The 27637-nt window shown below is 60.7% G+C and overlaps 3 protein-coding genes across 7 annotated transcripts in view; 1 reads left to right on the top strand and 2 right to left on the bottom strand.

Annotated features, from left to right (window-relative positions):
* MGLL (monoglyceride lipase) overlaps positions 1–7446 on the top strand; it is a gene marked incomplete at both ends in the record, with an annotated part of 64754 nt that extends 57308 nt beyond the window's left edge. For all 3 annotated transcript variants that reach the window (XM_080718097.1, XM_080718096.1, XM_080718098.1), the window contains 2 exons: positions 4772–4987; positions 7321–7446. In XM_080718097.1, coding sequence (XP_080574223.1) covers positions 4772–4987; positions 7321–7446 — 342 coding nt within the window. The remainder of the gene's footprint in view (positions 1–4771; positions 4988–7320) is intronic.
* Positions 7447–10767: 3321 nt separating this feature from the next.
* On the bottom strand, positions 10768–14002 carry ABTB1 (ankyrin repeat and BTB domain containing 1; the record flags this gene model as incomplete). Of its 3 annotated transcripts, none has more annotated exons than XM_080718084.1 (12): positions 10768–10974; positions 11267–11467; positions 11549–11713; positions 11793–11891; positions 12220–12338; positions 12410–12526; positions 12869–12914; positions 12992–13175; positions 13438–13582; positions 13660–13715; positions 13779–13841; positions 13947–14002. In XM_080718084.1, 12 exons carry the CDS (start codon positions 14000–14002, stop codon positions 10768–10770), a joined length of 1458 nt encoding a protein of 485 aa, XP_080574210.1. The 3 variants fall into 3 exon arrangements, with proteins under 3 accessions (XP_080574210.1, XP_080574211.1, XP_080574212.1); XM_080718085.1 differs by having other exon boundaries at positions 12992–13151; XM_080718086.1 differs by lacking the exon at positions 11267–11467 and having other exon boundaries at positions 12992–13151.
* Positions 14003–15181: 1179 nt separating this feature from the next.
* On the bottom strand, positions 15182–26966 carry PODXL2 (podocalyxin like 2; the record flags this gene model as incomplete). The annotated part of the gene is made up of 8 exons (XM_080718239.1): positions 15182–15391; positions 15962–16141; positions 18231–18292; positions 18832–18988; positions 19546–19620; positions 19799–20475; positions 21015–21275; positions 26882–26966. 8 exons carry the CDS (start codon positions 26964–26966, stop codon positions 15182–15184), a joined length of 1707 nt encoding a protein of 568 aa, XP_080574365.1.
* Between the last annotated feature and the right edge of the window lie 671 nt (positions 26967–27637).

The following is a 27637-nucleotide window of genomic DNA, read 5'->3' as shown; positions in this document are numbered from 1 at the left end:
GGCCTAGTTTTCTGGTTTACAACAGTTGTGTTTTTTTTGGCAGGGGGTGATGCTGGAGATTGAACCCCTGGACATTCCACCTCTGAGCTACACCCCCCAGCCCTATTTTATTTTTTATTTGGAAACAGGGTCTTGCTAAGTTGCTGAGGGTCTTGTTAAGTTACAGAGGCTGGCCTCCAACCTGTGATCTTCCGGTCTCAGCCTCCCAAGTACTGGGATAACAGGCGTGTGCCACACCCATGACTTCTGAGTGTCAGGCCCCTGTCGTGTTGCTCAGCACTTCCTGTGTGACCCTGTCCCACATCTGCATGGCCCAACTCTGTTCCTGTTTTAGAGTGTACACCCAGCCCTTATGCCCACCTCTTATTGGCTGGAGTGTGGTCACATGACTGTCCAGCTGCAAGGAAGCCTGGGAAATGCAGTCTATTCTTCGGGAAATTTTTCTATAGGGGATGCTGGGGGTGGCGCAGGCCTGTAATCCCAAAGACCAAGATGGGAGGGTTGAATGTCTTAGGCCAGTGCATGCAGTAACTTAGTAAGAGTTTCAAAATACAAAATAAAATAGGGTTGGGGGGTATAGCTAAGTAGTAGGGTACCCCTGGGTTCAATCCCCACTCTCCTCACAAATAAAGTTAGCCAGGTGTGTGGGGGGGTGCGCGCTTGTAATCTCAGCATTCGGGAGGCTGAGATGGGAGGATCTCGGTTCGTGGTCAGCCTCAGCTACTTAGTGAGGCCCTCCGCAACTTAGTGAGACCCTATTTCAAAATAAAGAATAAAAAATAGGGCAGGGGGTGTAGCTCGGAGGGTGTAGCTCGGAGGTCAAATGCGTCTGGGTTCCATCCCCAGACCCGCAAAAAAAAAAAAAAAGAAAGAAATTAATTGAATTAATAGAAAAAGCTAGGGATGGTGAGCCAGGCGTGGCGGTGCACTCTTGTAACCCCAGCATTCGGGAGGCGGAGACAGGAGGATCGGGTTTGTGGACAGCCCCAGCTACTTAGGGAGGTCCTCTTCCCTGGTACTGGGGAAGGAACCCGGGCGTCTTTCAACTCAGTGAGACCCTGTTTCCAAATAAAGAATAAAAAATAGGGCTGGGGGTGTAGCTTGGAGGTAGAATACCCTGAGTTCCATCCTCAGTACTGAAAAAAAAAAAATTAAGAAAGAAAGAAAGAAGAAAAAGCTGGGCATGGTGATGCAGTGATGTAAGCCTGTAATCCCAGTACAGGTGAGGCTGAGACAGGAGGATACAGGTTTGAGGACAGCTTCAGCAACTTAGTGAAACCATGTTTCAAAATAAAAAGGGCTGGTGGGGCATGTGGCTCAGTGGTAGAATGTTCTGAGGTACAATCCCCAGCACCCCAAAATAAATAAGTAAATAAATAATTTTTTTTGGTGGTACTGGGGTGGAACCCAGAGGCTTTCTACCTCCAGGCTACACTCCCAGACCTATTTTATACTTTATTTGGAAAAAGGGTCTCACTAAGTTGCCGAGAGCCTCACTAAGTAGCTGAGGCTGGCTTCGAACCCGTGCGATCCTCCTGTCTCAGCCTCCCAAGCGCAGGGATTAAAAGCGTGCGCCACCACGCCCGGCTAATAAATAAATTTTTTAAAAGCATTCTGTAGGTCGGGGATCCACACTAACCCTCTCTGCGCCTTAGTCGGTGGTTGTAAGGCGTCGTGACCTGGTACACGTTCATTATCAGTGCTGAGCGTGTAGCCAGCGCTCACACGTTAGTGCCTCGTTTTGCTCCTGGGTGAGACCCTGGGTGGTGCCCTGTGCTGGGCACAGGCTGTCCTTCAGCCCAAGGTGCTGTCGTCGATATTGCTGTCGTCGCTATTCTGATTGGTGCCAAGGCTCGGATGACCCAGAGCCCTGGTCTCCTGCTCTCCTGGGCGCCTGCAGCTCCCTTCCGGGAGGGCTGGCTCACCCCACTCTGCCCAGCCAGTCTCCTGTCAAACAGATGGCCTGGCCCGGTGGGGCGCACACCGGCTCAGTTGCAGGAAGTGGCTAATCCATCTCACGTGGCTTTGTACAAATGGACTCTGTCCCCAGCGTGGGAAGGGGTCCAGGGTGGTGAAGGCGTGAGCGTAGGACGGCCTGCCTCCCCTCGGCACGTGTCTGGAGTTCTAGCCCAGTCCCACCCTGGAGTGGCTGAGTTCTGGACGGTGGCGCCCTGCTGCCCCACAGGCAGCCCTTCCTCTCTGCCTTCACCTAATCCCACCACATGGCAGCTCTTCAACCTGCCAGATCCCTGTGCCAAGGATGAGGGCATAAACAAAGTGGTGTTAGCCAGGCGTGGTGGCGCATGCTTGTAATCCCAGCACTTGGGAGGCCGAGACAGGAGGATCGCACAGGTTCGAAGCCAGCCTCAGCTACTTAGTGAGGCTCTGGGCAACTTAGTGAGACTGTGTTTCCAAATAAAGTATAAAACAGGTCTGGGAATATAGCCCGGAGGTAGAAAGCCTCTGGGTTTTACCCCTAGTACCACACACACAAAAACAAAACAAAATCAAAGTGGTGTTGAGGCCGTTTCCCTCCCCATGGGCCAGAGTCACTTCTAGAAACTTCTCACCCAAATCCTGGAGGGCAGATGTCCCAGCTCTGGCCACAGACTGGAGCGATGACATGGATAAGACAGGAGAGCAGGAAGGGGTACCAGAGGGCACTCGAGAAAGCCTGCTGCCAGCAGGGACAGGCGTGGCCCCAGAGGTCTCAGCCCCAGAGCCCCGTGGCCCAGACCTGCCCCTGGCTTCCCCATCCCATGAGCCGGGGACGGTCCAGCCTCAGCAGCTCCTTGTGTTTTGCTGGGGCCTTCCAGCCTGGCCCTCACGCTCCTGTGGGTTCCTGTATGATCCCACTCACTCCCACCAGGCAGACACCAAGGCATGGGGTGGGCGCAGGCACAGAAGACAAAGTGAAACACAGACACCTTAGGAGCCACTACTTGGGACGCCATGAAGCGAGCGCAGCTGGCTTATATTTTATTTCCTTTTTTATTTTTACTTTATGTGCTACTGGGGATGGAACCCAGGGGCATTCTACCTCCGAGCTACACCTCTAGCCCTCTTTTTTATTCTTTATTTTGAAACAGGGGCTCACTGAGTTGCGAAGGGCCTATGTAGCTGAGGCTGTCGGCAAACCATGATCCTTTGGTCTCCGCCTCCCAAATGCTGGGATTATAAGTGTGTGCCACCACGCCCTACACCTTTTTTTTATATTTATGGTACTGGGGGTCGAACCTAAGGGCTCTCTACCACTAGCCTATACCCCAACCCTTTTTATGTATGTATATATGTATGTATGTATGTATGTATGTATGTATGTATGTATGTATTGCAGTACTGGGAATGGGACCCAGGGGCATTCTACCTCCAAGCTACATCCCCAGCCTGATTTTTTTTTATTGTTTATTTTGAAACAGGGTCTCACTGAGTTGCTGAGGCTGTCCGCAAACTGTGATTCTCCTGTCTCAACCTCCCAAATGATGGATTACAAGTGTGTGCCACCACGCCTAGCTACCTTTTTATATTTATTTATTTATTTATTTATTTATTTATTTATTTTGGTGAAACTGGGGGTGGAAGCCAGGGGCTATTCTACCTCCGGGCTATACTCCCAGACCTATTTTATATTTTATTTGGAAACAGGGTCTCACTAAGTTGCTGAGAGCCTCACTTAGTAGCTGAGGCTGGCTTCGAACCCGTGCGATCCTCCTGTCTCAGCCTCCCAAGTGCTAGGATTACAAGTGTGCGCCACCACAGCTGGCTCCCTTTTTATTTTTAATTTGAAATTTTTAGTGTTTCTGTTGGCAGAGGGTAGGTACTAGGGACTGAATCCTGGAGCTACATCCCCCTAACCATATTTATTTATTTGTTTGTTTTTGTGGTGTTGGAGGTTGAAACCAGGAGTGTTCTATTTTTTTAGTTCTCTCCCCCCCACACACACTTACTTTGATATAAAAAATAAAAGCCAGGCATGATAGCACAGACCTGTATTCCCAGTGACAGGGAGGTTGAGACAGGAGGATTGCAGGTTAGACCCTGTTTTTATATAAGAAGGGCTGGGGGTGTAGCTTGGAGGTAGAACACCGTGGATTCAGTCCCGAGTCCACCCCCATCCCCAAATTAAATAAAATCAGATGGGCATGGTGATACGAGCCAGATGTGACGGCGCACACCTGCAGTCTCAGTAATTGGGAATAGGAGGTTCGAGGCCAGCAGCAGCAGCAGCAACTTAGTGAGGCTCTCAGCAACCTAGGGAGATCCTGTTTCCACATAAAAGAGTAAAACGGGGCTGAGGAAGCCCGGCGTGGTGGCGCGCGCTTGTCATCCCAACATTTGCGAGGCTGAGACCAGAGGATCGCGGTTCGCGGACAGCCTCAGCTACTTTAGGGAGGCCCTGTGCAACTCAGCGAGACCCGGTTTGAAAATAAAGAATAAAATATAGGGCTGGGGGTGGAGCTGGGAGGTCGAATGCCCCTGGGTTCCATCCTCCTCAGACCAGAAAAAAAAACCTTTTTTAAAAGGTGTGTGTGTGGGGGGGGGCTGAGGGTGGAGCTTAGAGGTGGAATGCCCCTGGGTTCAATCCCCAGCACCAAAAAAAATTCTATGGGCGGAGGTGCATAGGTTCTGTGCGATACCCCTGATCCTCCATCGAGTATTACCGGGCGTGCTCATCAAGGGACCCACCCCCCGGGTCCCAAGGCCGCCCAAAGGAGCCGCGCTGGACACGGCTGCGGGCTCCGAGGCTGCGCTGACGGACCCCCGCCCCCAGGTGGAACTTTACAACTCCGACCCCCTCATCTGCCGCGCGGGGCTGAAGGTGTGCTTCGGCATCCAGCTGCTCAACGCCGTGTCGCGGGTGGAGCGCGCCTTCCCCAAGCTCACCCTGCCGTTCCTGCTGCTCCAGGGCTCGGCCGACCGCCTGTGCGACAGCAAGGGCGCCTACCTGCTCATGGAGTCGGCCAAGAGCCGCGACAAGACGCTGAAGGTGAGCCGCGCCTCCCCCTCGCCGGGAGGGAGCACCGGCCGGGGAGGCGGGAGGGAGCAGGCAGGCGCCGGGAGGGAGCACTCAGGCGCCGGGAGGGAGCATTGGGGACATGGGAGGGAGCACTGGGGAGCCCTGAGGGAGCACTGCAGCGCTGGGAGCGAGCATTCAGGCTCCATTAGCTGCTTGGGGCTGTTTGGTGGCCCCAGTGAGCTCTGAGGAAGGAACAGAGAAGCTGGGCCGCCTGTCACCAGGACTTGGGATGCTGGGGCAGGAGGGTCACAGGTTCGAGGCCAGCCTGGGCTACAAAGCAAAATCCTGGCCAGGACTGAACGGAGCAAGCAAAGGGCCCGCCGGGCTGAGCGGCTCGGGGTGGGCGCAGCTCAGGCAGCGTGCGTGAGGCCTGGGTTCCATCGCCAGCACCCCAAAAATAAGACTGGGCATGGAACCCAGCGGTGTTCTGCCTCCAAGCTATACCTACAGCCCATTCTATTTTTTATTTTTATTTTATTTTATTTTATTTTATTTTATTTTATTTTATTTTTGCGGTACTGCGGATGGAACGGAACCCTCTGCCTCCCGAATGCTGGGATTATAAGCATGCGCCACCACGCCCAGCTATTCTTTTTGTTTTAATTAATTAATTATTTTTTGGTGGTACTGGAGGTGGAACCCAGGGGCTTTCTACCTCTGGGCTATACTCCCAGACCTATTTTATATTTTATTAGAAACAGGTCTCACTCAGTTGCAGAGGGCCTCACTAAGTAGCTGAGGCTGGCCGCGAACCGCGATCCTCCAGTCTCAGCCTCCCGAATGCTGGGATGACAAGTGTGCGCCACTATGTTCAGCCCTTATTTATTTATTTTATTCTATATTTTGCAGTACTGGGGATGGAACCCAGGGGCATTCTACCTCCGAGTTATACCCCCTGCCCTATTCTTTATTCTTTATTTTTGAAACAGGGTCTCACTGAGTTGCGGAGGGCCTCACTAAGTAGCTGAGGTGTCTGCGAACCGCGATCCTCCCATCTCAGCCTCCCAAATGCTGGGATGACAAGCGTGCACCGCCACGCCCGGCTTATTATTTATTTTGAAACAGGGTCTCGCTAAAATGCTAAGTTGCTAAGTAGCTGAGGCTGGCCTCGAACCTGAGGTGCTCCTGTTTCAAGCTCCCAGGTGCTGGGATGACAGACAAGCACCACACCTGGCTTCAAAAAGCAAGACCAAAAAAAAAAAAAAAAACATTTAAATGCAATAAAGGAGCCAGGCATGGTGGCCCACACTTGTGATCCCAGTACTTGGGAGGCTGAGACAGGAGGATCCGAGTTCACAGCCAGCCTCAGCTACTCAGTGAGAACCTGTTTCAAGGTAAAGAATAAAAAATCGGGCTGGGGGTGTAGTTCATGGGAACACACTCCTGTGTTCAATCCCCAACTACAATTTGTTGGGGGGGGGGTGCTGGGGATTGAACCCAGGGACATTCTATCTCCAAGCTACACCTCCAGCCCGATTTTTTAATTCTTTTATTTATTTATTTTATTATTTATTTATTTTTGAGGGCCTGGGGATGGAACCCAGGAGCATTGGACCTCCGAGCTACACCCCTTGCCCTATTTTTTATTCTTTATTTTGAAACCGGGTCTCAGTGACTTGCAAAGGGCCTAAGTAGCTGAGGCCGGCTGTGAACCGGAATGCTGGGATTACAAGCGGGCGCCACCATGTTTTTGTTTGTTTTTTTTTTTTTTTGGTGGTACTGGGGGTAGAAACCAGTGGCTTTCTACCTCCAGGCTACACTCCCAGACCTATTTTATACTTTATTTGGAAAATAAATTGCTGAGAGCTTCACTTAAGTAGCTGAGGCTGTCTTCAAACCTGTACGATCCTCCTGTCTCAGCCTCCCAAGCTGGGGATTACAAGCGTGCGCCACCACGCCCGGCTTGGCTTATTCTTTTATTTTTGAAGTAGGGTCTCACTAAGTTGCAGAGGGCCTCATTATGTAGCTGAGGCTGGCCATGAACCTCCGATCCTCCCGTCTCAGCCTCCCAAGTACTGGGATTACAAGCGTGAGTCACCATGCCCAGCTGCCACAAAATTAAAAAAAAAGAAAAAAACAATAGGGAGCCAGACCTTTATGGTGGCGCCCACCCAACATCCCAGTACTTGGGAGGCGGAGTCGGGAGGATCGCGGGCTAGAGGCCAGACCCTGCCTGGGGGGAGGGGAGGCTGTTGGCCCTCCAACAATGGGCATGGGGCGGGTCCCGGGGACACTGCTCACCCCAACCTGCCGCTCCGCGTGGCGGCCGCGCCCTGATTCTGTGCCCTCCCCTCACGCTGCAGATCTACGAAGGTGCCTACCACGTCCTCCACAAAGAGCTTCCGGAAGTGACCAGCTCCGTCTTCCACGAAATCAACATGTGGGTCTCGCAGAGGGTAGCCGCGGTGGGAACCAAGTCCCCACCCTGAGGCCTGGGGAGCCGGGCGGAGGGAGGGCAGCGGCCTCTCAGATATGGCTTGCAAAAATCAGAATTCCCAAATTGGAGAATCAGTAGCACCACTACTTAAAAAGTCTGAGGGGTCACCGTGCCATGTACAGGAGGCTGTCCCTGAGCTACCTTAAGGGGCAGACACTTCATGCAGAAGTAATCCCGGGGGGGGGGATCGTGAGCAATATTCCACATTTGGACTTTGCTGAAATGTCCTTAAAAAAAAAAAAACAAAACAATTAACGCACGCCTGTGACCCCAGTCTTTAGGAGGCTGAGACGGGAGGATCCAGGTTCCAGGAGGGCCTCTGAAACTCGGCGAGACCCTGTTTCAAAAAAGAAAGAAGGAAAGGAAGAAAAGAAAAGAGGGCAGGGGCGCAGCTCAGAGGTTGAATGCCCCTGGGTTCATTCCCCAGAACCACAAAATATAAGATAAAGCAAGTCCGGCCTCTGCCCGCCTCTCCCAGCTCCTAACTCAGCCCCGGGGTTCTTCCCGCCCTGGAGCGAAGGCAATAACCCGAGGGAGGCCCGGGAGGGCTGTATATATTCAAAAGGCTGCATTTCCTTAAGTTACTAATGTTTCCCGCAGTTCGCGAAGAGAGTGTATTGGAGATGAGATATCTAATATATAACGTCTATTTTAAAGCAGAGGCTATTTGGACGGGCGGAGGGCCAGGAGGGCGGGGTGCGGCCGGCCTGGCCTCCCGCGGGTCCCTGCTGCCCGGCTCCGCGCTGCGCCGCCGCGCCCTCTGCTGGCCGAGGGGCTCGGCGCCGCCCCCGTGCCAGAGCCCCGGTGCCCCGGGCCGCCCGGGCGGGCCGCGCTTCCTAGAACCTCCTGATCCATTGCGGGTGGCGGCGCACGCCCTCATCCTAATACTCGGGGGGAGCGGGCGGCCGAGGCAGGAGGGTCACAGGGTGGAGGCCAGCCTCAGTAACTCAGAGACCCTCAGCCACCTAGTGAGACCTTGTTTCAAAACATAAAAAAGGGCTGGGGCGCACACACACGTTCATAATCACAAGTAGGATGCTGCTGTGGTCAGCTGCCTGGCTGCGGGGAGGGTTGGGGTGCTGTTGATGCGGCTTCCCTGCCAGGATCCCCCACACGGAGCCAGCATAGAGGGGGATGCCCGCTTCCCTCTAGAACCGGGGCCACCAGTCTCCTCTAGGTTGTTCTGATCCCTGGAGCGCGGCCCCCCTGCTCTCGGCCAGCGACACCGGCCGCCCCAGCGTGGACCCCACGTAGCCCCGTGAGTCCTGGGGCCTGCCCGGGAGGCCGGTGCGGCAGGGCCCAGGAGCCCCACTGCCGGCCTTTGCGGCTCCCGAATCCTCTACTTTTTAGAGAAATGTTAAAAATGCCCCAAGAGTCAGCAACCCTTGCACCGGTGACCGTGCTCACAGCTCAGGGGAAGCAGAACCCCTTGCCCACCGAAAAGTGCCCCGAGGAGGGCCAGAAGGCTCGTCTGGGCTCACAGGCCGCAGGAGCACTCCAGCAGGAGGCGGCGCTGCTCGCCTCCCCAGGTGCATGGGGTAACTCACGAAAGCTCCCCGGAGAGAAATCCACACCCCGCTGTCTGCCCCATAGTTACTAATATCGCCAGGAATGGTGGCGCACATCTGGAATCCCAGGAACTTGGGAGGCTGAGGCGGGAGGATCACAGGTTGGAAGCCAGCCTCCGCAATTTTAGCAAAAACCTGAGCAACTTTATCCAGACCCTGTTTCAAAATGAAAAATTACAAAGGGCCGGCTGGGTGGGGGGTTCAGAGGTCAAGAACCACTAGCCCCTACCCGCAGGGCCCAGAGGAGACGGGTCTTGTGCTTGGAGGCCTCCGGGGCTTGCAGGTCTTTGGGGGCGTCGGGCGGCCCCCTCCAGCCGGCCCGCGGGCCTGGGGGGCCGAGCGCGCTCTTGGGGTGCAGCGGAGGCGCCCGCCGCCGCAGGCCCGCGCCCGGCCTCGCCAGCTTCCCTCTCGCCTTTGCTAAGGTCTCCTGTTAGGATCCTAAGGATTTTGCAAGCAGCTGACTGGTCTGCGACTGTCACATCCCTACCTGTATGCCGGGGGTGGGGCACACCTATCAGAACTATTAAAGGAACCCATGTACGCCACAGCTAATCGAAATAAAGCAGAGAGTCTAGAACCGTGTCTGTGCGTCTCTACCCCCACGCTGCACCCCCAGCCCTTTTTATTTTTGCTCGGAAGCAGGGCTGGCCAACACTGCGGAGGCTGGCCTCGAACCGCGATCCTGTCTCTGGCTGGCAGGCGCCCGGCTCGGGTTTCCTCCTGTGGTTACCGGACACAGGGCTTCCCCATCGGCCTCGTTCTCCATCTCAGACCCAAACCAGGAGCCCCGGTGGCCGGCCCTCCCCGCCTCCCCCAGGGCCAGGGCCATTTTTGCTGTATCTGCCGTCCTGGAGCGGTCTGTACTAATCACTTCCTACTGACTGGCTCTGAAAGGAAGGCTGAGTCATTTGCATTTCAAATGTTGAGGTCTCTTCTGAGCCTGGCATGCGCCTGTCAGTCATCCCAGGACCTGGGAGGCTGAAAAGGGAGGATCGCAGGTTGGAGGGAGGCTTTAGCGAGACCCTCCCTGTTTCAAAACAAAGGGGCTGGGGTGTAGCTCTGGGGGAAAGCACTCTGGGTTCAGTCTTTTTTTTTTCAGTACTGGGGATGGAACCCAGGGGCATTCTACCTCCGAGCTACATCCCCAGCCCTAGTTTTCATTCTTTATTTTAAAACAGGGTCTCACTGAGTTGCAGAGGGCCTCACTAAGTGGCCGAAGCTGGCCGCGAACCCGGATCCTCCCGTCCCAGCCTCCAGAGCTCGAGTCCCAGGCCCGCTGGGCTCAGGCTCAGGACCACGTGGACAGAGGATTCTCAGGAAATCGGCCAGGTCGGCCCTAGGCCCCTTCCGGGAATGAGGCCAGGGGCCTGGAGGAAGCCCACGCCCCCATTCTGGAACTTCCTCCTTCCTCCTGAGCCCGCCCCAAGCCGCACCCCAAAGCAGGCCCGGGCCCCAAAGCAAATTCATCCTTTATTGCACACACACGCTCCCCACTGGGCCCACCGGCGCCCACCCCCGTGTCCCTGAGTGGTGCCAGCTCCGGGGCTGAGGCTGGCGCGTGCGGGGGTGGGGTCTCCTGGAGCCCCTACGGGGACGCGCTCCTACGCACCGAGCAAATAAAAGCAGGCGAACCCCACGCAGGTGCGCATGGTGAGGCGGCCGCAGGCACCGGCCCGCGCGTGCGCACAGAGCGGGGAGGGGCGCGGGCGCGGCGCACGCATGCGCGGTGCACCGCCCGGCGGAGCTCAGCAATCCAGGCCCAGCGCCACCAGCAGCTCCTCCAGGGCCCGCAGCCGCTGCTGCGCCTCCTCGATGGCGCTGTACGTCTGCACCGTGCTGGCCACGTGGAAGCGGATGTCGTCCACCAGGGGGATGGAGTCCGTCTCCTGCCGGGCCGCCACGGCCGCCGCCTCCTCCCGCACGGCCTCCGCGAAGTCCTCCCGCTCCACCAGCTGCGGGCGCGGCCAGGGACTGTGGAGGGGCGCCCACCCGGGCCTGGCCTGGCCCACCCGAGCGGAGTGGAGCCCGGCCTGGCCCACCCAGGCCCACCCGAGCCCGGCCTGGCCCACCCGAGCCCACCCGAGCCCGGCCTGGCCCACCCGAGCCCACCCGGGCCCGGCCTGGCCCACCCGAGCCCACCCGGGCCCGGCCTGGCCCACCCGAGCGGAGTGGAGCCCAGACGAACCCGAACGGGCCCACCAGGCTCCGCCCGAGCCCACCCTGCCCGCCCGCGCCGCCGCCCACCTTCTCGAGGACCGTGGCCATGTACTCGGTGCACTGGTCCTCCAGCCGCGCCAGCCCGAACAGCTTGGCCACGCGCCACACGCCCACCACGCTGTCCTCGTCCAGCAGCTGGGCCAGGCTGCGGCCGCACAGCCGCTTGAGGCCCGGCAGCAGGTACATGTCGGCCGCGCTCAGCACGTCGCAGGCCGCCTCCGGGGGCAGCTGCGGGAGGCACGGTCAGGGGCGGCCAGCCTCGGGGCCTCCTCCCAGCCCACCTGCTCCAGGCCCTTGGCATCGCCCCACCTCCGTGTGGTCGCTGTAGATGTAGTAGAGCACGTGGGTGAAGACCTCCGGGGACACGCCGCGCAGGGTGACGGCCGGGAGGCCCCCGGGCCCCGGCTCCTCGTTCTCGCAGAAGTGGTCCTCCAGCAGGGCCCGGAAGTAGTCGCTGCGGCCACAGAAGAAGGCCTGGGGGAGGCCGAGGTCAGAGGCTGCACCCTCCTGGCTGGGGTGGAGGCTGGGCGAGCAGGACAAGTGGAGACCGCACCTTGTGGCAGAGGAAACTGCAGCCGGCCACGCGGAAGCAGATGTCCGGGCAGGGGTTGAAGCCATCGGGGCTCGGGAAGGGCAGCTCTCCGAGGTCACCCTGGGGAAAGAGTGGGCCCTGTTGGAGAAGAGTGACCTTCGAAAAGGAAGTGACTGAGCTGGGCATGGCGGTGCCTGTTTGTCATCCCGGTACTCAGGAAGTTGAGACGGGAGGAGCGCGGGTTTGAAACCTGCCTCAGCGACTTATCGAGGCCCTCGGCAACCTAGGGAGACCCTGTTTCAAAGAAATAAAAGGGCTGGGAGTATAGCTCAGAGTAGACCGCTCCTGGGTTCAATTCTCATCACCAACAAAGAAAACCGAAAAGAGGAAGACAAGCTCAAAGCCAGTCCCAGCCCGGAGCCTGCTGCGCCGGCAGCCTGGTACCTACCCGGAGCTCCGGGGGCAGGGCACAGTCGGCCAGGAGCGCCAGGTCTGCGCGGAGCCGGGGGTCAGCCGGCGGGGGCTCGATGGTTAGCACCTTCACGCACATGCCCGGCTTGGAAGCCACTGCAGGGCGACAGGAAGCTTCAGAGGCAGGCCTGGGTCGCGCCCCGGGCGCCCCCCAAACCCGCACGCACCGAACTCCGACACCTTCTCCCACTTGTCCTCCAGCTCTGCGAGCAGGCCAGGCAGCTGGCACTGCCTGGCCAGGCGCTGGCAGTCACCCACGTGCTCCACGCCCACGTCCAGCCGGCCTGGGGACGCAGGGGTCAGTGAGGGCCCGCAGAGCCAGCGTGCTGCCTGGCGGCCCCGTCAAGAGGAACACAGGGCCAGGTGTGGTGATGCCTGATACCCAGCACTCAGGAGGCTGAGGCAGGAGGATCACTGTATGGAGTCCAACTGCAGCCACTAAGGGAGGCCCTCAAGAACTTACTGACATCCGATTTCCAATTAAACAAAAAGGGCTGGAGGCGCAGCTGGGAAACAGAGTGCCCCTGACTCAGTCCCTAATACCCAAAGCAAACCAGAACTCTGCTCCCAAAGCCGGGGGCTCTTCCTATGCCAGGACCCAGGAGGAAGCGGGCCCACGTGGTCACCTGTGTACAAGTACTGCAGCAGGGCCCCGAACGCCACTGGGTTGACCTGCAGGCAGACAGGGTCAGCGCCATGGGGTTGGCAGGGAGCCCCCACCCTGGCCCCGGCCCCGGCCCCTGCCGCACCAGCGGGTGCCGCAGCTCCACCGCCGCCCGGCCTCTCCACTTGCTCTCCAGCATGGCGGCGAAGTAGGCGCTGCGCGCGCCCAGCACGCAGCGATGCGCCCGGAACGACTTCCCGTGGACCACGAAGACCACGTCGCTGTGGATGCCCTGCTCCAGGAGCCTGCGGAGGCCGGGGAGGGGGGGGGGGAGGTCGGCCGGCGCCTGCGCAGCATCCGGCCCCACTCACAACATCCCTCCCCGGCATCCCGCCCTGCATCCCCCCAGCATCCCCCCAGCATCCCACCCAGCATCCCCCCAGCATCCCTCCCCAGCATCCCGCCCTGCGCGCAGCATCCCCTCCAGCATCCAGCCGAGCATCTCTCTCTGAGTACCCCGTCCGCGCAGCACCCCTCCCCAGCACCCCCCAGCATCCCTCCCCAGCACCCCCCGGCGCCCCGCCCGCTCACCGCCGCAGGAAGCCGTCGTAGTGGTCCCGCCGGCGGCTGGAGGCCGTGACCTGCTTGTAGTCCTGCAGCGCGCGGCGGATGGCGTCGCTCAGCGCCCCGTACAGGCAGCGCTCGCCGTCGAAGGTGTTGGCCTCGCAGCGGGCTCCTGGGGCGGCGGGAGGGGCGGCTGCACCGGGGCTGCACCGGGCTGACCCCCCCCCCCAGCGCAGGGCCCGGGCTCACCGTTGGCCAGCAGGTAGCGCACCAGCTCCTCGTGGCCGCACAGGCAGGCGTAGTACCTGCGGAGGGAGAAGCTGCCGGGAGGGGCGCGGGCGGCCCGCCCCCCCGCCGCGGGCACTCACAGCGGGGTGCTGTCCCACTTGTCGCGCACGTTCACCTCCACGTCGCGCTGCTCCAGCAGGTACCTGCGGGGAGGGGCGCTGAGCGGGGGGGGGGGCCCGAGCAGGGCCTGGGGGGGCACGGGGCGCCGGGTGGTGCCCGCCCTTCCTCCCGCCCGCCCGCCCGCTCACCGCACGCGGCCCACGTCGCCCTTCTTGCAGCTGGTGAACAGGTCGCTGGTGTCCATGGCGCCGGCGGCGGCGCGGACCCGGGTGGACGGCGCTCGCGCAGGATGTAAACACGCGCGCCCCGCCCTCCGCCCGCAGCGCCCCCAGGCGGCCGGAGGACCCCCGCCATCTTCCCGCGGCCCACAGCGCCCCCAGGCGGCCAGATGACCCCACCTCCCTCTTGGCCTGCAGCACCCCCAGGCGGCCAGATGACCCCACCTCCCTCTTGGCCTGCAGCACCCCCAGGCGGCCAGATGACCCCACCTCCCTCTTGGCCTGCAGCACCCCCAGGCGGCCAGATGACCCCCACCTCCCCTTGGCCTGCAGCGCCCCCAGGCGGCCAGATGACCCCCACCTCCCCTTGGCCTGCAGCACCCCTGACGGCCAGATGACCCCCACCTCCCCTTGGCCTTCAGTGCCCCCAGGCGGCCAGATGACCCCACCTCTCCTTGGCCTGCAGCACCCCCAGGCGGCCAGATGACTCCACCTCCCTCTTGGCCTGCAGCACCCCTGACGGCCAGATGACCCCCACCTCCCCTTGGCCTTCAGTGCCCCCAGGCGGCCAGATGACCCCCACCTCTCCTTGGCCTGCAGCACCCCCAGGCGGCCAGATGACCCCCACCTCCCCTTGGTCTGCAGCACCCCCAGGCGGCCAGATGACCCCCACCTCCCCTTGGCCTTCAGTGCCCCCAGGCGGCCAGATGACCCCACCTCTCCTTGGCCTGCAGCACCCCCAGGCGGCCAGATGACTCCACCTCCCTCTTGGCCTGCAGCACCCCTGACGGCCAGATGACCCCCACCTCCCCTTGGCCTTCAGTGCCCCCAGGCGGCCAGATGACCCCCACCTCTCCTTGGCCTGCAGCACCCCCAGGCGGCCAGATGACCCCCACCTCCCCTTGGTCTGCAGCACCCCCAGGCGGCCAGATGACCCCCACCTCCCCTTGGCCTTCAGTGCCCCCAGGCGGCCAGATGACCCCCACCTCTCCTTGGCCTGCAGCACCCCCAGGCGGCCAGATGACTCCCCACCTCCCCCTTGGCCTGCAGTGGCCCCTGGCAGCCGGTGGACCCCGCCATATTCAGCCCATAGTTCCTCCACCCTCGCACCCCCTGGCGGCCAGAGGACCCCCCCTGCCCATAGTCCCCGAAGCAAGAACGAGGCGAGGGCGGTGGCAGCGGGTCCGGCTTTAATGGAGCCCCGCTCACAGGTGCGTGTCCTCCTCGAACACGTCCGAGTCCTCGGGGTCCCGCTTGCCCCCCCTGAGCGCGCTCCAGCGGCCCGGGCCGTTGGCGGCGCCGCCGTTGAGGCTGGGCGGCTTCTCCTGCATCTCCGACTGGCTGTCGCTGGCCACGTCCAGCGTGGGGTTGTCGTGGCAGCCGTTCTCCACGAAGCGCAGCTCCTCGCCGTGCGACTGCGGCGGGACAGGGCGCTGGGGCGGCGCGCATGGGCCTCCCCTCGCCCGGCCCCAGCCGCGGGCACCAGCCTCTACTGCTGCTGGCACTGGGGCTGGGCCGGGCGTTCCGCCCGGGAGCCACACCGGCCGTGTGACTTGACTTGACCCAGGGTCCAGGTGCTGAGGGCCTCGCTAATTGCTTGGCCTGGGCCCTGGCCTCGCCTCCCCAGTACAGTACCATAGGCAAGTGCGTGTGCGTGCGCGCCTGTGACTAGGGAGCCAGTCAGGCGCCTTCTACCGTGAGCCGCAGCCCCAGCCCTTTTTTGGTTGGAGCAGGGTTTCACTACGTGGGTGCGGATCTGGCTAAGTTGCAGAGACTGGCCTTGAAACCCCACCGTCCTTTTCCCACCTCCCAACTCCTGGGATTCCAGGCCTGGCCCCTGTTAGTAATGCGAGGCTGGAAACGTGAGCCGGGCGGGGGTAGAGCAGGGCCCTCTCCCCCTCTATCCCGGGGGGCTCTCCTCGACCCCGCGCCCCCTGGTGAGGGCGCAGGCTGCCCCGCGCAGTCCCGGCCCGCCCGCCGCTCACCACGTGCTTGAGCTTGGGCAGCCGGCGCTGCCAGCAGTTGTAGAGGAGGCCGAGCACGATGATGACGAAGCAGATGACGCCGATGATCACCAGGACCACGAAGAGCGTCCCGTAGTCGCTGCGCACCTGCGTGGCCCGCGCCGGGCAGCTGCTCGTGGTGGAGTAGTTCTGGATGCCAATCTGGGGGGGTGGGGGTCCCCAGCCTCAGGGTCAGGGGCATGGGGCCCAGGGCCGTCTGCCTGAGCTCTGCCCCAGCCAGGTTTTACTGTTTTGGAAACAGGGTCTGGGTTGATGAGAGCCTCGCTGCTTGCTGAGGCTGTCCCAGAGCCCCACGTCCTCCTGTCTCAGCCTCCCGGGTCCTGCCATCAGAGGCCACCACACCAGCTTGGCATCCTACCTCTGAACTATAACCAGACCCCTGTTTTATTTTATTTTTTTGGAAACAGGACTTCACTAGCTTGCAGAGGGCCTCTGCTAAATTGCTAAGGCTGGTCTTGAACCTGCAATTCTCCTGTCCCAGCCTCCTAAATATTGGGGCTACAGGTGTGCACCGCCACACCTAGCTATTTTTCTATTGTGGTACTGGGGACTGAACCCAGAGGCACTCTACCTCGGAGCTGTACCCCCAACCTTTTTTGTTTGTTTGTAAGCCGGGTCTCGCTAAGTCTCCGAGGCTGGCCTGGAACCTGCGATCCTCCTGTTTCAGCCTGCCAAGTCCTGGCACTAAAGGTGTATGCCACTGAGCCTGGCTAAGGGTGCTTTTTACGTCCTTAGGACCCCACAGACTGGTAGTTAGGGCTGAGCAAGGGAGGCTGGCCCTTGGGAGCGCTCAGTACGTTCACAAACAACAAACACTTGCAACCCCAGTTTTTGGGAGGCTGAGACAGGAGGATTGCGGTTCACAGCCAGCTGAAGCCCACTGCTACTTAGTGAGATCCTGTTTCAAAAATGAAATAAATAAAAAGACGGGCGTGGTGGCGCACACTTATAATCCCAGCATTCCGGAGGCTGAGACAGGAGGATCGCGGTTCACAGCCAGCCTCAGCTACTTAGTGAGGCCCTCTGCAAGTCAGTGAGACCCTGTTTCAAAGTAAAGAGGAAAAAATAGGGCAAGGGTGTAGCTTGCCCCTGGCTTCCATCCCTAGTACCAAAAATAATTAATTAAAATAAATAATTAGGGCTAGAGTATAGCTCAGAGTTGAACACCCTTGGGTTCAGTCCCCGGCACCAAACCAAAAACCAAAAACCACCCACAGCAGTGCAGAAACACCACTCGGCTGTGTGCGGCAGATAAAGAGGTAGCCCCGTGCTATCTGCCGCCGCACACTGCTGAGCTCAGGGGACTGAAGAGGGCCGAGGGCCCGACACAGGCCCCTGGTTTCGCGGCAGTGAGGCCTCCGGTGGGGCGGTGGCTGTCTTCAGGGGGAGGCAGGAAGGTCCTTCCCCTTTGGGGAAGGGGGCAAGGGGATGCTGGGTGTGGCGGCGCACACCTGCCACCCCAGGACTTGGGAGGCTGAGAGGATTATCCTGGGTTGGAGACCAGCCTCAGCAACTCAGCGGGACCCTGGCTGAAAATAAAAACCAAACAGGCTGGGCGTGGTGGCGCACCGTTGTAGTCCCTGCGCTTGGGAGGCTGAGACAGGAGGATGGCACAGGTTCGAAGCCAGCCTCAGCTACTAAGTGAGGCTCTTAGAAATTCAGTGAGACCCTGTTTCCAAATAAAGTATAAAATAGGTCTGGGAGTATAGCCCGGAGGTAGAAAGCCCCTGGGTTCCACCCCAGTACCACCAAAATAAATAAATAAAAACCAAACAGGGCCAGGGGTGCAGCTCCGTCCACGGTGCCACATAAGGACAGCCACAGCAAGGGGACGAGGTGCAGGGGCCCTGAACCCCGGCCCGCCCCGCAGCCCCCACCCTGCAGCCCCCCTGGCTGGCCAGAGCTCCACGTCGGGGCCCCCATGGCGCGTTGGTGTCTGTTTGCTGTTCTGTTCTGTTGTTCTTGGTGCCAATCCCAGGGGACATGCTACCTCTGAGCTGCGCTCCCAGCCCGATTTTATATTTTATTTTGAAACAGGGTCTTGCTGAGTTGCCGAGGGTCTTGCCAAGTGGCTGCGGCTGGCCTTAAACCTGCGACCCTCCCGTCTCAGCCTCCCAAGTCCTGGGGTTCCAGGGGTGCGTCATGCACCGTGCTCTAAGCATGGGTCTGGGGCTGGGGGGACCGCCGGGAGCGCGGTGGCAACCAGAGGCCCGGCCTGGTGCTTGCTTACCTCCTCCAGGCTCCTGCGGATGTGGCCCAGCATGGAAAGGACGTCTTGCGTGGGCACCACCCCTGCAGGGACACAGCGCATGAGCGTGGCCCCGCACACCCCGGCACCCCGGCCATGCTGGCCCAAGCCCCTGCCTGGCTCCAAGCGCCTGGCCCACACCTGTGATCTCACAGGTGGGAGGCCAGCCTCCGCAACTCAGGCCCTCCACAACTGGCTGACAACTTGTCTCAAAATAAAAACCGAAATAGGGTGGGTTGTAGCCCAGAGGCCGAACGCCCTGAGATCTTAGGACAGAGCCCCCCCACATGTGCATCCCCCTGACTGTGGTGCTGGGGTTTGAACCCATTCTGCCTGCAAGCTACACCCCAGCCCTATTTTATTGTTGCGTTTTGACAGGGTTTGGCTAGGTTGATGAGGGCCTTGGGAAGTTGCTGAGGCTGGCCTCAAACCTGCGATCCTCCTGCCTCAGCCTTCCAGATCCTGGGAAGACAGGTGCGCGCCGCCGAGCCCGCTCTCCATGTGCAGGCCGCGCCGTCCCTGGCGCCCGCGTGCTGCCCCGCGGCTGGTGCCCGCTCCCGCTCCGCGCTCCGGGCCGGCTCACCCTGCTCGCCCACCAGCGTCATGAGCAGGTGCTGTTCCTTGTCGCTGGGCTTGCTCAGGGAGATGCGCCAGTCCCCATGGCGCCCACGCCGGTGGCGGGGCAGCACCTCCTCCACCAGGGCCAGCAGCCGCAGCCCCCGGTGCCGCCGGAACACCTCCTGCAAGGCAGACGGCTCAGTGGCAGGCCCACGCTGGGCGTCCTGGTTTAGTTCTGGGGCGCTGGGGCTGGAACCCAGGGGCATCCTACCTCTGAGCCCCACCCCGAGCTGGTTCACTTATGAATTTTGTGCGTGTGGTCCTGGGGGTGGAGCCCAGGGGCTTTTCTACCTCCGGGCTATACTCCCAGGCCTACTTTATACTTTATTTGGAAACAGGGCCTCGCTAAGTTGCCGAGAGCCTCACTCAGTAGCTGAGGCTGGCTTCGAACCCGCGCGATCCTCCTGTCTCTGCCTCCCAAGCACGGGGATTACAGCGTGCGCCACCACGCCCGGCTCATTTTTGTATTTTGAAACAGGGTCTCGCCAGGTTGCCAAGGCTGGCCCCCAACCCGCGGTCCTCTCGTCTCTGCCTCCCATGTCCCGGGACCAGGCATGTGTCGCCGCGCCTGGGCCGCAGCTCCATTCTTCATGGGTGGGCGCGCAGGTCCCCCTGAGGCCATGGCCACCCAATGCGGGGCCTGTCACCGGGGCTAGGCCCCTCCTCGCCCGCCGCTCACACAGTCTATGTTCTCCGTCATGTTGAGAACGACGTAGCTCTTTCCTGCCAGGTTACTCCAGTCCTTACAGGTCACCTGGGCGGGAACAGGGCGACAGTCACCAGGTGCCAGCCCAGCGTGGGGCCGGGGCGCCCAGCCCTTCAACACCCTGTTTAGAAACAGGGTCTCCCGCCTGAGGCTGGCCTTGACCTGCCCTCCTGCCCGGGAAGCTCCAGGCCTGCCCATATGGGGCGGGCACGGAGGAGGCCCCTACCTGAGCAGACTCCCAGGGCCTTCTGGAAGGAGCTTCGGCCGCCTGCTCCCCCGGGGGCGGCGGGCTGCGGCCTTCTAGCCCCACGGTGGCCGGGGAGGGTGTCACCTCAGCGTCTTGGGGGGCGGGCGGGCGGGAGGCCGAGGTCCCAGGGTGGCCCTCGTGGGGTGCCGTGGCCTTGGGGAGTGAAGGCGCGGACGGCAGCCCCGGGGTGGCTCCCCGAGGGTCGGCGGCTGGCAGCGCGCTGGCCTGGGCCCCCTGGCTGCCGGGCTCCTGCTCCGCCGGGGTCTCTGGGCCCAGGGAGGCTGAGGGTGGTGGCGGCCCAGGCTCCGCGCTGCTCTCCAGCTCTGTGCCCAGGGCCGAAGCCGGGTCTCTGGGATGCTCAGGCCCGTGCCCAGCGGCCCCGGGGGACGGGCTGGGAGGAGAGTCACCCGCCGCTGTCACCGGCACCGGAGTCGCTTCTTCCCGAGATCCACTGACTGGGAGCAGCTCTTCCTCCTCCTCCTCCTCCCGCTCCTCCTCCTCCTCCTGCTCCTCCTCCTCCTCCTCCTCAGGTGTTTGCCAAGGAGGCTCCACCAGGCTCAGGCTGGGCCAGGGCGAGGAGAGGTTGGAGAGGCCCTGGGCCGGGCCAGCGTCCTCCAGGGGGCCCACCTTCTCTGTCAGGTCTGGGAAGACGTAATCTATGGACAGAGACGAAGCCCCTTCACTCCTCACGCCTTCCCCCGATGCACTCACTCACCCCCAGCTCTATTTTCTTTTATTCTTGAAACGGGCCTCACTTGCTAAGCAGCTGAGGCTGGCCTCGAACCTGCCATCCTCCTGTCTCAGCTTCCCGAGTCCCGGGATGACAGGCCTGTGCCTCCACGCTCAGCTTTGATGCGTATTACTTTGAGCCTCACTATGGTGTATAAATACATTGCACCAATAAAACTCTCGAGAAAGAGATCAACCGGGCGTGGTGGCGCACTGTCTGTATGCAGTCTCAGCACCTGGGAGGCTGAGACAGGAGGGGCACAGGTTCAAGGCCAGCCTCAGCAAGTTAGCCTGGCCCTCGGAAACATAGTGAGACCCTGCTTCATAATAAAACATAAACAGGGCTGGGGGTGAGGCCGGGAGGTGGAACCCTCGGCGTAGATCCCCAGGACCCGCTAAATAAGACAGCGGAGGGCGGAGCCTGGCCCGGTGTGGGGTCCCGGGCCTGCTGCACGCGGGGGGCTACCTGCGGTGGGCCCCAGGCCCAGGCTGGACGCGTTGAGCTCGTCTTCCTCTTCCCAGAAGTACTGGGGTGGCTGCAGGACGCGGGACTCCTCGCTCTCTTCGCTGGGGAAGCCCGAGCCAGGGGCCCCCAGGCCCTCCCCCGGCTCCTCGGCGTCCAGCGGCTCCAGGCCGGTGGGCAGCAGCAGCTCCAGCAGCGAGGTGGACGTGAGACCCTCGGGGCCTGGCTCCTCGGTTCCCGCCGTGCAGGTGCCCAGGGACACGCCTGCGCAGACAGGGGCCGTCAGCAGGCGGGACAGGCCGCGCAGCCCACCAGAGACCCAGCACTCAGGAGGCTGAGACGGGAGGACCGCAGGTACGAGGCCAGCCTCCGTAACTGAGGGAGACCACATTCCTGAACAAAAGTAAAAAGGGCTGGGGCGTGGCTTGGAGCAGAGTGCCCCTGGGTTCCATCCCTGAATCACACTTGAAAACAGACCAACAGGCAAAGGCCACATGGCTGAGCGCTGCGGGGAGGGGTGGCGGGCGTGCAGCCGCCCCCAAGGCCCGGACCCCGGCCTCCGGCCTCCACTAAACATTTCCCAAATGGCACTAATATATATATACTTAAGTAATACAACATCGTGAACACGGCCTTTAGTGCGTACGCACATGGGGGCCGAGGCAGGAGGAGCGCAGGGCTGAGGCCAGTGTACCAGACCCTCCGCAAGCTACGAGACCCCGTTTCAAAAACAAAACAAAACAGAAAACCAGCTGCCTTGTGATCCCAGCGCTCGGGAGGCCGAGGCCGGAGGCTCGCGGTCCGCGACTCAGCGAGGCCGTCCGCGGCTCAGCGAGACCCGGTTTCAAGATGAAGAATCAAATCAGGGCTGGGGTGGAGCTCGGAGGTCGAGGGTCCCCGGGCTCCATCCTGAGGACTGAAAAAAAAAAAATTAAAGTAGTGCTGAGGGTGTAGCTTGGAGGTAAAACACCCCTGGGTTCCATCCCTAGTGTTAAAAAGAAGAAAAAAATTTAGAAAAGGATCTGAGGAAGGGAGGGCGGGGCGGGCTGGGCGAGTTGGCTTTGTGGACAGCGGCGGCACCGTGGCCGGGCCCTTGGGAGGAGGATGAGCCTATGTAGAGACCTTGGTGCTGAAAAGCTGGCTTTTATTTCCTCGGCTTCTTTTTTATTTTTGTGGCACTGGGGATGGAGCCCAGGAGCATTCTCCCTCGGAGCTGCATCCCTAGCCCTTTTTGATTTATCTATTTATTTATTTATTATTATTATTTTTTAAGGGGAGTAAATGGTTTATTGGAAGCAGCAGGGAATAGGGAAAAGTGGCCGAACACCCCAAAGGGGCTGCCGGGGCCCTGGGGTCCAGTAGCTGCCTTCAGGTCACTACCCGAGTGTCGCCCGAGCCAAGTGCCGTCAATTGCAAACTACTTTCTCCCAGGGTCCACGCGATCTGCCAGAAGAGAGGTGCAGGTCACCCCCGGGGGCCCTGGTCGGCCTTGATGTCCAGCAGAGGCCTTCAGGTCACTACCCGAGTGTAGCCCGGGCCACGTGGCCGTCAATTGCACCCCACCTTCTCTCAAGGCTAACGTGACCTGCGAGAGAGAGAGAATCTCCCCAAAGGGGAGGAGGTCCCCGAGAGGGAAAAAACCCCTGATTCATTTATTTTGAAACAGGGTCTTGTTAGGTTGATGAGAGTCTCACTGAGTGGCTGAGGCTGGCCTCGAACCTGCCATCCTCCTATCTCAGCCGCCCAAGTACTGGGATGCCGGGCTCACACCACCACGCCGGGTCCCTGGGCATGGCTTCATGCACCAGCCCTGGCGTCCTCACCTCTCAAAACAAGGACGATCTCCCCCCGCCCCGCCCCAGCACGAGGTGCTGCAGTGAGGTAATGCCCGGCGGTGGAAAGTGCTCTAGAAACACTCTGGGAAGCGGATTATTTTAGAAAGTGCGATGAGGACGACAGACCCGGGAAGCCTCAGGCTGGAAGAGAGAACCTTTAAAGGCGCCAACGAGCCAGGCGTGGTGGCACACTCCTGTGACCCCAGCGCTCAGGAGGCTGAGACAGGAGGGTCGCGGGTTTGAGGCCAGCCGCAGCAGCTTAGCGAGACTGTTTCAGAATAGGAAACCGAAGCCGGCCATGTTGGCACATGCCTGTCCTGCCAGTATGTGGGAGGCTGAGAAGGGAGGATCGCAGGTTCAAGGCCAGCCGTGGCAATTTAGCAAGACTGTCGGAGCCTAGCAAGACCCTGCTTCAAAGTAAGAGGGGCTGCGGGGGGTAGCTCAGAAGTGCAATGCCCTGGGCTCAGTGCCCACTACCACCACCACCACCACCACCACCACTAAAACAGTCCAGGGACTTCGCTCTGGGCTTCAGAGAGTCGAGTCCCAGCCAAAGGGAGGCTGGGAGCCGGGCGCGGTGGCGCACGCTTGTAATCCCAGTACTTGGGAGGCCGAGACAGGAGGATCACGGTTTGCAGACAGCCTCAGCTACTTAGTGAGGCCCTTTACGACGCTGTGAGACCTTGTTTCAAAGTAAAGGAGAAAAAATAGGGCTGGGGTGTTGCTCGGAGGTAGAATGCCCTGAGTTCAGTCCCCAGTGCCACTAAATAAATAAATAAATAAATAAATAAATAAATAAATAAATGGGTGGCTGGGCCGAGGACAGTGCCCAGGAGCTCCTGGGAGGAGCCGCCCTCGCCCCGGGGGAGGCCTCCCGTAACAGCTTTTTCCGGAACACCCGTGCCCCCCAGGGCCACAGGCAGGGTGGGGTGCAGCTTCCCCGCGGCCTGGTCCACAGAGCGGGAGCCAGCGGCTCGGGGTACACAGCTTCCGGTCACACGGACACCGGTCACACGGACACCGGGCCGGCGGCTGGGATTCTGTGGTTTCTTAGACTCTGAGGTATTGGAGGCCAGAGAAAGCCACAGCGATCGATCGGGGTTCCCCACCCTTGAAGTGTCCTTCGGTTCCCAGGAAAGCATGAAGTAAGGGTCTTTTTCTTTTCTATTTTTTATTTGGAAACAGGGTCTAAGTAGTAGAGGGTCTCACAAGTTACCGAGGCCGGCTTCCAACCTGTGATCCTCTTATCTCAGCCTCCCAAGTCCTGGTATGACAGGGTGCGCCATCAGGCCCAGCTTTAAGGATCCTGCTCCTCCTTTCTCGGGCCATTCTGCCTCTGAGCTGCACCCCCAGCCCCTTTTCTTTTCTGTTCAGAGACAGGGCCTTGCTAAGTCGCTGAGGCTGGCCTTGAACCTGCCATCCTCCTCGCTCAGCCTCCCAAGTCCTGGGATGGCGGGGTGCGCCACCACGCCTGGCTGGGATAGGTCTTTTCAAGTGAGCGTACGGTAAGGTGACACTAAAACCGTGGCTGAGCCGTAATCTTCTGTGTCTGATTCCTTTTGTGTTTAATCAGTAACATGCTTTAGTTGAGACCCTGCCTGACTTAGCATTGCAGAACTATTCTTTTTCTTTTTGTTTTGGTGCTAGGGATCGAACCCAGGGGCGTTCTACCTCTGAGCCCCCACCCACCCAGCCCTTTTGATTTTTTTTTGTTTTGAAACAGGGCCTTGCTAAGTGGCTGAGGCTGGCCTTGAATCTGCGATCCTCCTGCCTCAGCCTCCCGAATGCTGGAGTTGCAAGCGCGTGCCCTACGCCGGGCTCAGAATTAGACGCTTGGTGTGACTAACTCTTCCTCCAGCAGGTATATGTATTTTTTTGCCTTTTCAGCAGTCCCAACAGGGGCGGAGGGGGTGGGGAGAGCCGGCAAAGGATTAGGGGATTAATGTCGGAGACAATCCAACCCAAACTCGAAAACAGGCCAGAGCATCAGGCTGAATGTAAGCCCGGGGTCCTTTCTCTCGGCGCCTCTGTCCCTCCTGCCCCCGATCGGCAGCTCTGAAAGTCCCGCTCTCCCTAAGCCCTTGGCAGACAGGAATCGGGGAGGTGCCTGGCGGCTGCCACAGCCCACACCCTCGCGAGCCAGCCACAACAGACTGCCTGCCACCACGGCGCGGGCACGCAGGCGCCTACGCGCCCGCCGGGGTTTGTGTTGCGTGGGGAACAATACTGGAGTGTGCTTGTAGGGTTTTACACAAAGGCGTCTTAAAAGAGACACAGACCGCCAGACACAGGAGCGCGTGTCCCCCCGGCACAGAGGTAAAAGATACGTCAGGAGCTGGGCGCGGCGGCACACGCCTGTCATCCCGGGGGGCTTGGGAGGCTGAGATGGGAGGCCAGCCTCAGCAACCTAGCGAGACTCTGTCTCAAAATAAAAATATAAAAAAGGGCTGGGAGTGTAGCTCAGGGGCAGACCACCCCTGGGTCAAAAAAAGAAAGAAAGAAAAAAAAAAAAAGGTGCGTCATGAAGCGAGCAGAGGAGACAGAGGAGGGAAGGAGCTGCCGGAAGGGGCCGCCTGGTGCTGACCGACTTTTCCAGCCAGCATTTGAGGAGCTGTCATGCAGAGAAAGAACAGCCCTGCTTCCAAAGCGGACTCAGGTGTGCACGGACCAAGGGGGGCTGTTGTCAGTGTCTGACTCCATCACTCGGAGACTTTTTATTATTTATTTTTGTCTTCTTTATTTTGAAACAGGGTCTCACTGAGTTGCAAAGGGCCTCGCTAAGTAGCTGAGGCTGGCCTGGAACCACGATCCTCCTGTCCCAGCCTCCCAAATGCAGGGAACACAAGCGTGCACCACCACGCCTGGCTGACTTTTTATTTTTATTTTTTTTTCTCTTTTAAAACAGGATCTGGCTAAGTTGCTGAGGACGTCACTAGGTTGCTGAGGCTGGCCCGAGACCTGTGATCCTCCTGTCTCAGCCTCCGAAGCCCCAGGATGACAGGTGTATGCCGCTGTACCCGGCAGCGGTGGACATTTTTTATTTTTGTTTTTTTCTGTGCATACGATATAGATCCTTTATCAATCCCTGGTAAACAAAAAATGCCCCCTTGCCGGGCGTGGTGGTGCACAGTTGTCATCCCCGCGCTCGGGAGGCCGAGACAGGAGGATGGCGCAGGTTCGAAGCCAGCCTCGGCTACTTAGTGAGGCTCTCGGCAGCTTAGTGAGAACCTGTTTCCAAATAAAATAGAAAAATAGGTCCATATATATATATACAGCCCGGAGGTAGAAAGCCCCTGGGTTCCACCCCCAGCCCCCCCATAGACAAAACGCGTCCTCATTCCGCTGAGCCGCCCGAGGCTGCATAGGGTGCCAGGTCACGTTCCTGGCCCTCTCCGGGCCTCTGTGGCCAGGAGTCCCCCGCGAGGGCCGAGTTCTTGCCAAAGAAGCCCGCCTGCCCCTTCCCTCCGGGGCGCCCTCGGGTTCCATCTCTGCAGGCGGCATGAAGGTGTCCCAAGCACACCCAGGCCCACCCAGACACGACGTAGGGTGGGCGCACTGCAAAGGACGCCTCTCTCTGGCACGCACACGCGCACGCTGGTCCTGGCCTCGGCCTCCCACCGCATCTTCCCCGCGCTCGGCCCCCTGCCAGGCCCCGCGCTCGCCCTGCACGCGCGCCCCGCACGCACACCCTGCACGCACACCCTGCACGCGCGCCCCGCACGCACACCCTGCACGCGCGCCCTGCACGCACACCCTGCACGCACACCCACCCAGGCGGCCCGTCTGCGGCTGCCTTTGTCACGGCCCCTGCAGGTCCCAGCCCGCCGGTGCCCACCCCTGCCGCCCGGCCCTGGCCTTGGTGCCACGCTCGCACACACGCGTGCACACTCGCGTGCAAGGGCGCGGGCGGCCAGCGCAGCCGCCCCTCGCCCTGGCAGGTCCGGGCCGCGCCCCTGCCCACACCTGTCACCGCGCCCGGCCCCTTTGTTGGCGGCGGAGCTGTCCAGCGGCGCCCGCCGCCGGCGCCGCACTCACCCCCGGCCAGCAGCAGCAGCAGCAGCAGCAGCGGCGGCGGCGGCGGCGGCGGCCACAGCCGGGGGGCCCGCGGCAGCCGGCCCATGGTGCAGCCGTCGCCGCCCGCAGCCGCAGCGGCGCGGCGCCCGGGCCCGCGTCAGGGCCGCGGCGGCGCGCAACCGCCCCATTGGCCCGCGCCGCCGTCACTCAGGCCCCGCCCCGCCCCGCCGCGTGCCGCGGGCGCGCCCCCGCCCGGGCCAGGCGGGCACGCGGACGCCCGCCCTCCGCAGCGCCCCGCGCGCGCGGCCGGCCAATCAGCAGCGCGGGAGCCTCGGGGGCGCGCGGCCGGCCAATCAGCAGCGCGGGAGCCTCGGGGGCGGGGCCGGGCGCCGCGGCCTCGCACCTCGCGCGCTGGCGGCTTCTGCGGCTTCTGCAGCTGGGCGGGGCCGGAAGCGCAGGGACGAGGGTCAAGGAAAAGGCCTCCGGCTGGGCCGCGCTGCTCCGCGCCTTCTTTGGTCCGACTCGGGGCGTTCATACTCCCGAGCGTCACCCCCAAGCTTATTTTCTATTTGGAAACAGGGTCTCCCCACGTTGCTCGAGTCTGACTCGCTGAGGTTGGCCTCGAAGGTGTGATCCTCCGGTCTCTGCCTCCCACGTACTGGGATTACAGGCGTGGGCCCCCACACGTGGCCGTGGCCGAGTCTTTAGTTCATGGAATCCGGGGACATTTATGATTCAGACCGTATAAAGAGTGGCCATGTTGGCTTTTCCCACCCC

Source organism: Muscardinus avellanarius (assembly GCF_963383645.1).
Source record: "Muscardinus avellanarius genome assembly, chromosome: 22".
NCBI lineage: Eukaryota > Metazoa > Chordata > Mammalia > Rodentia > Gliridae > Muscardinus > Muscardinus avellanarius.
Note: the sequence above shows the minus strand (reverse complement) of the source record. Positions and strands in the feature narration are given on the sequence as shown.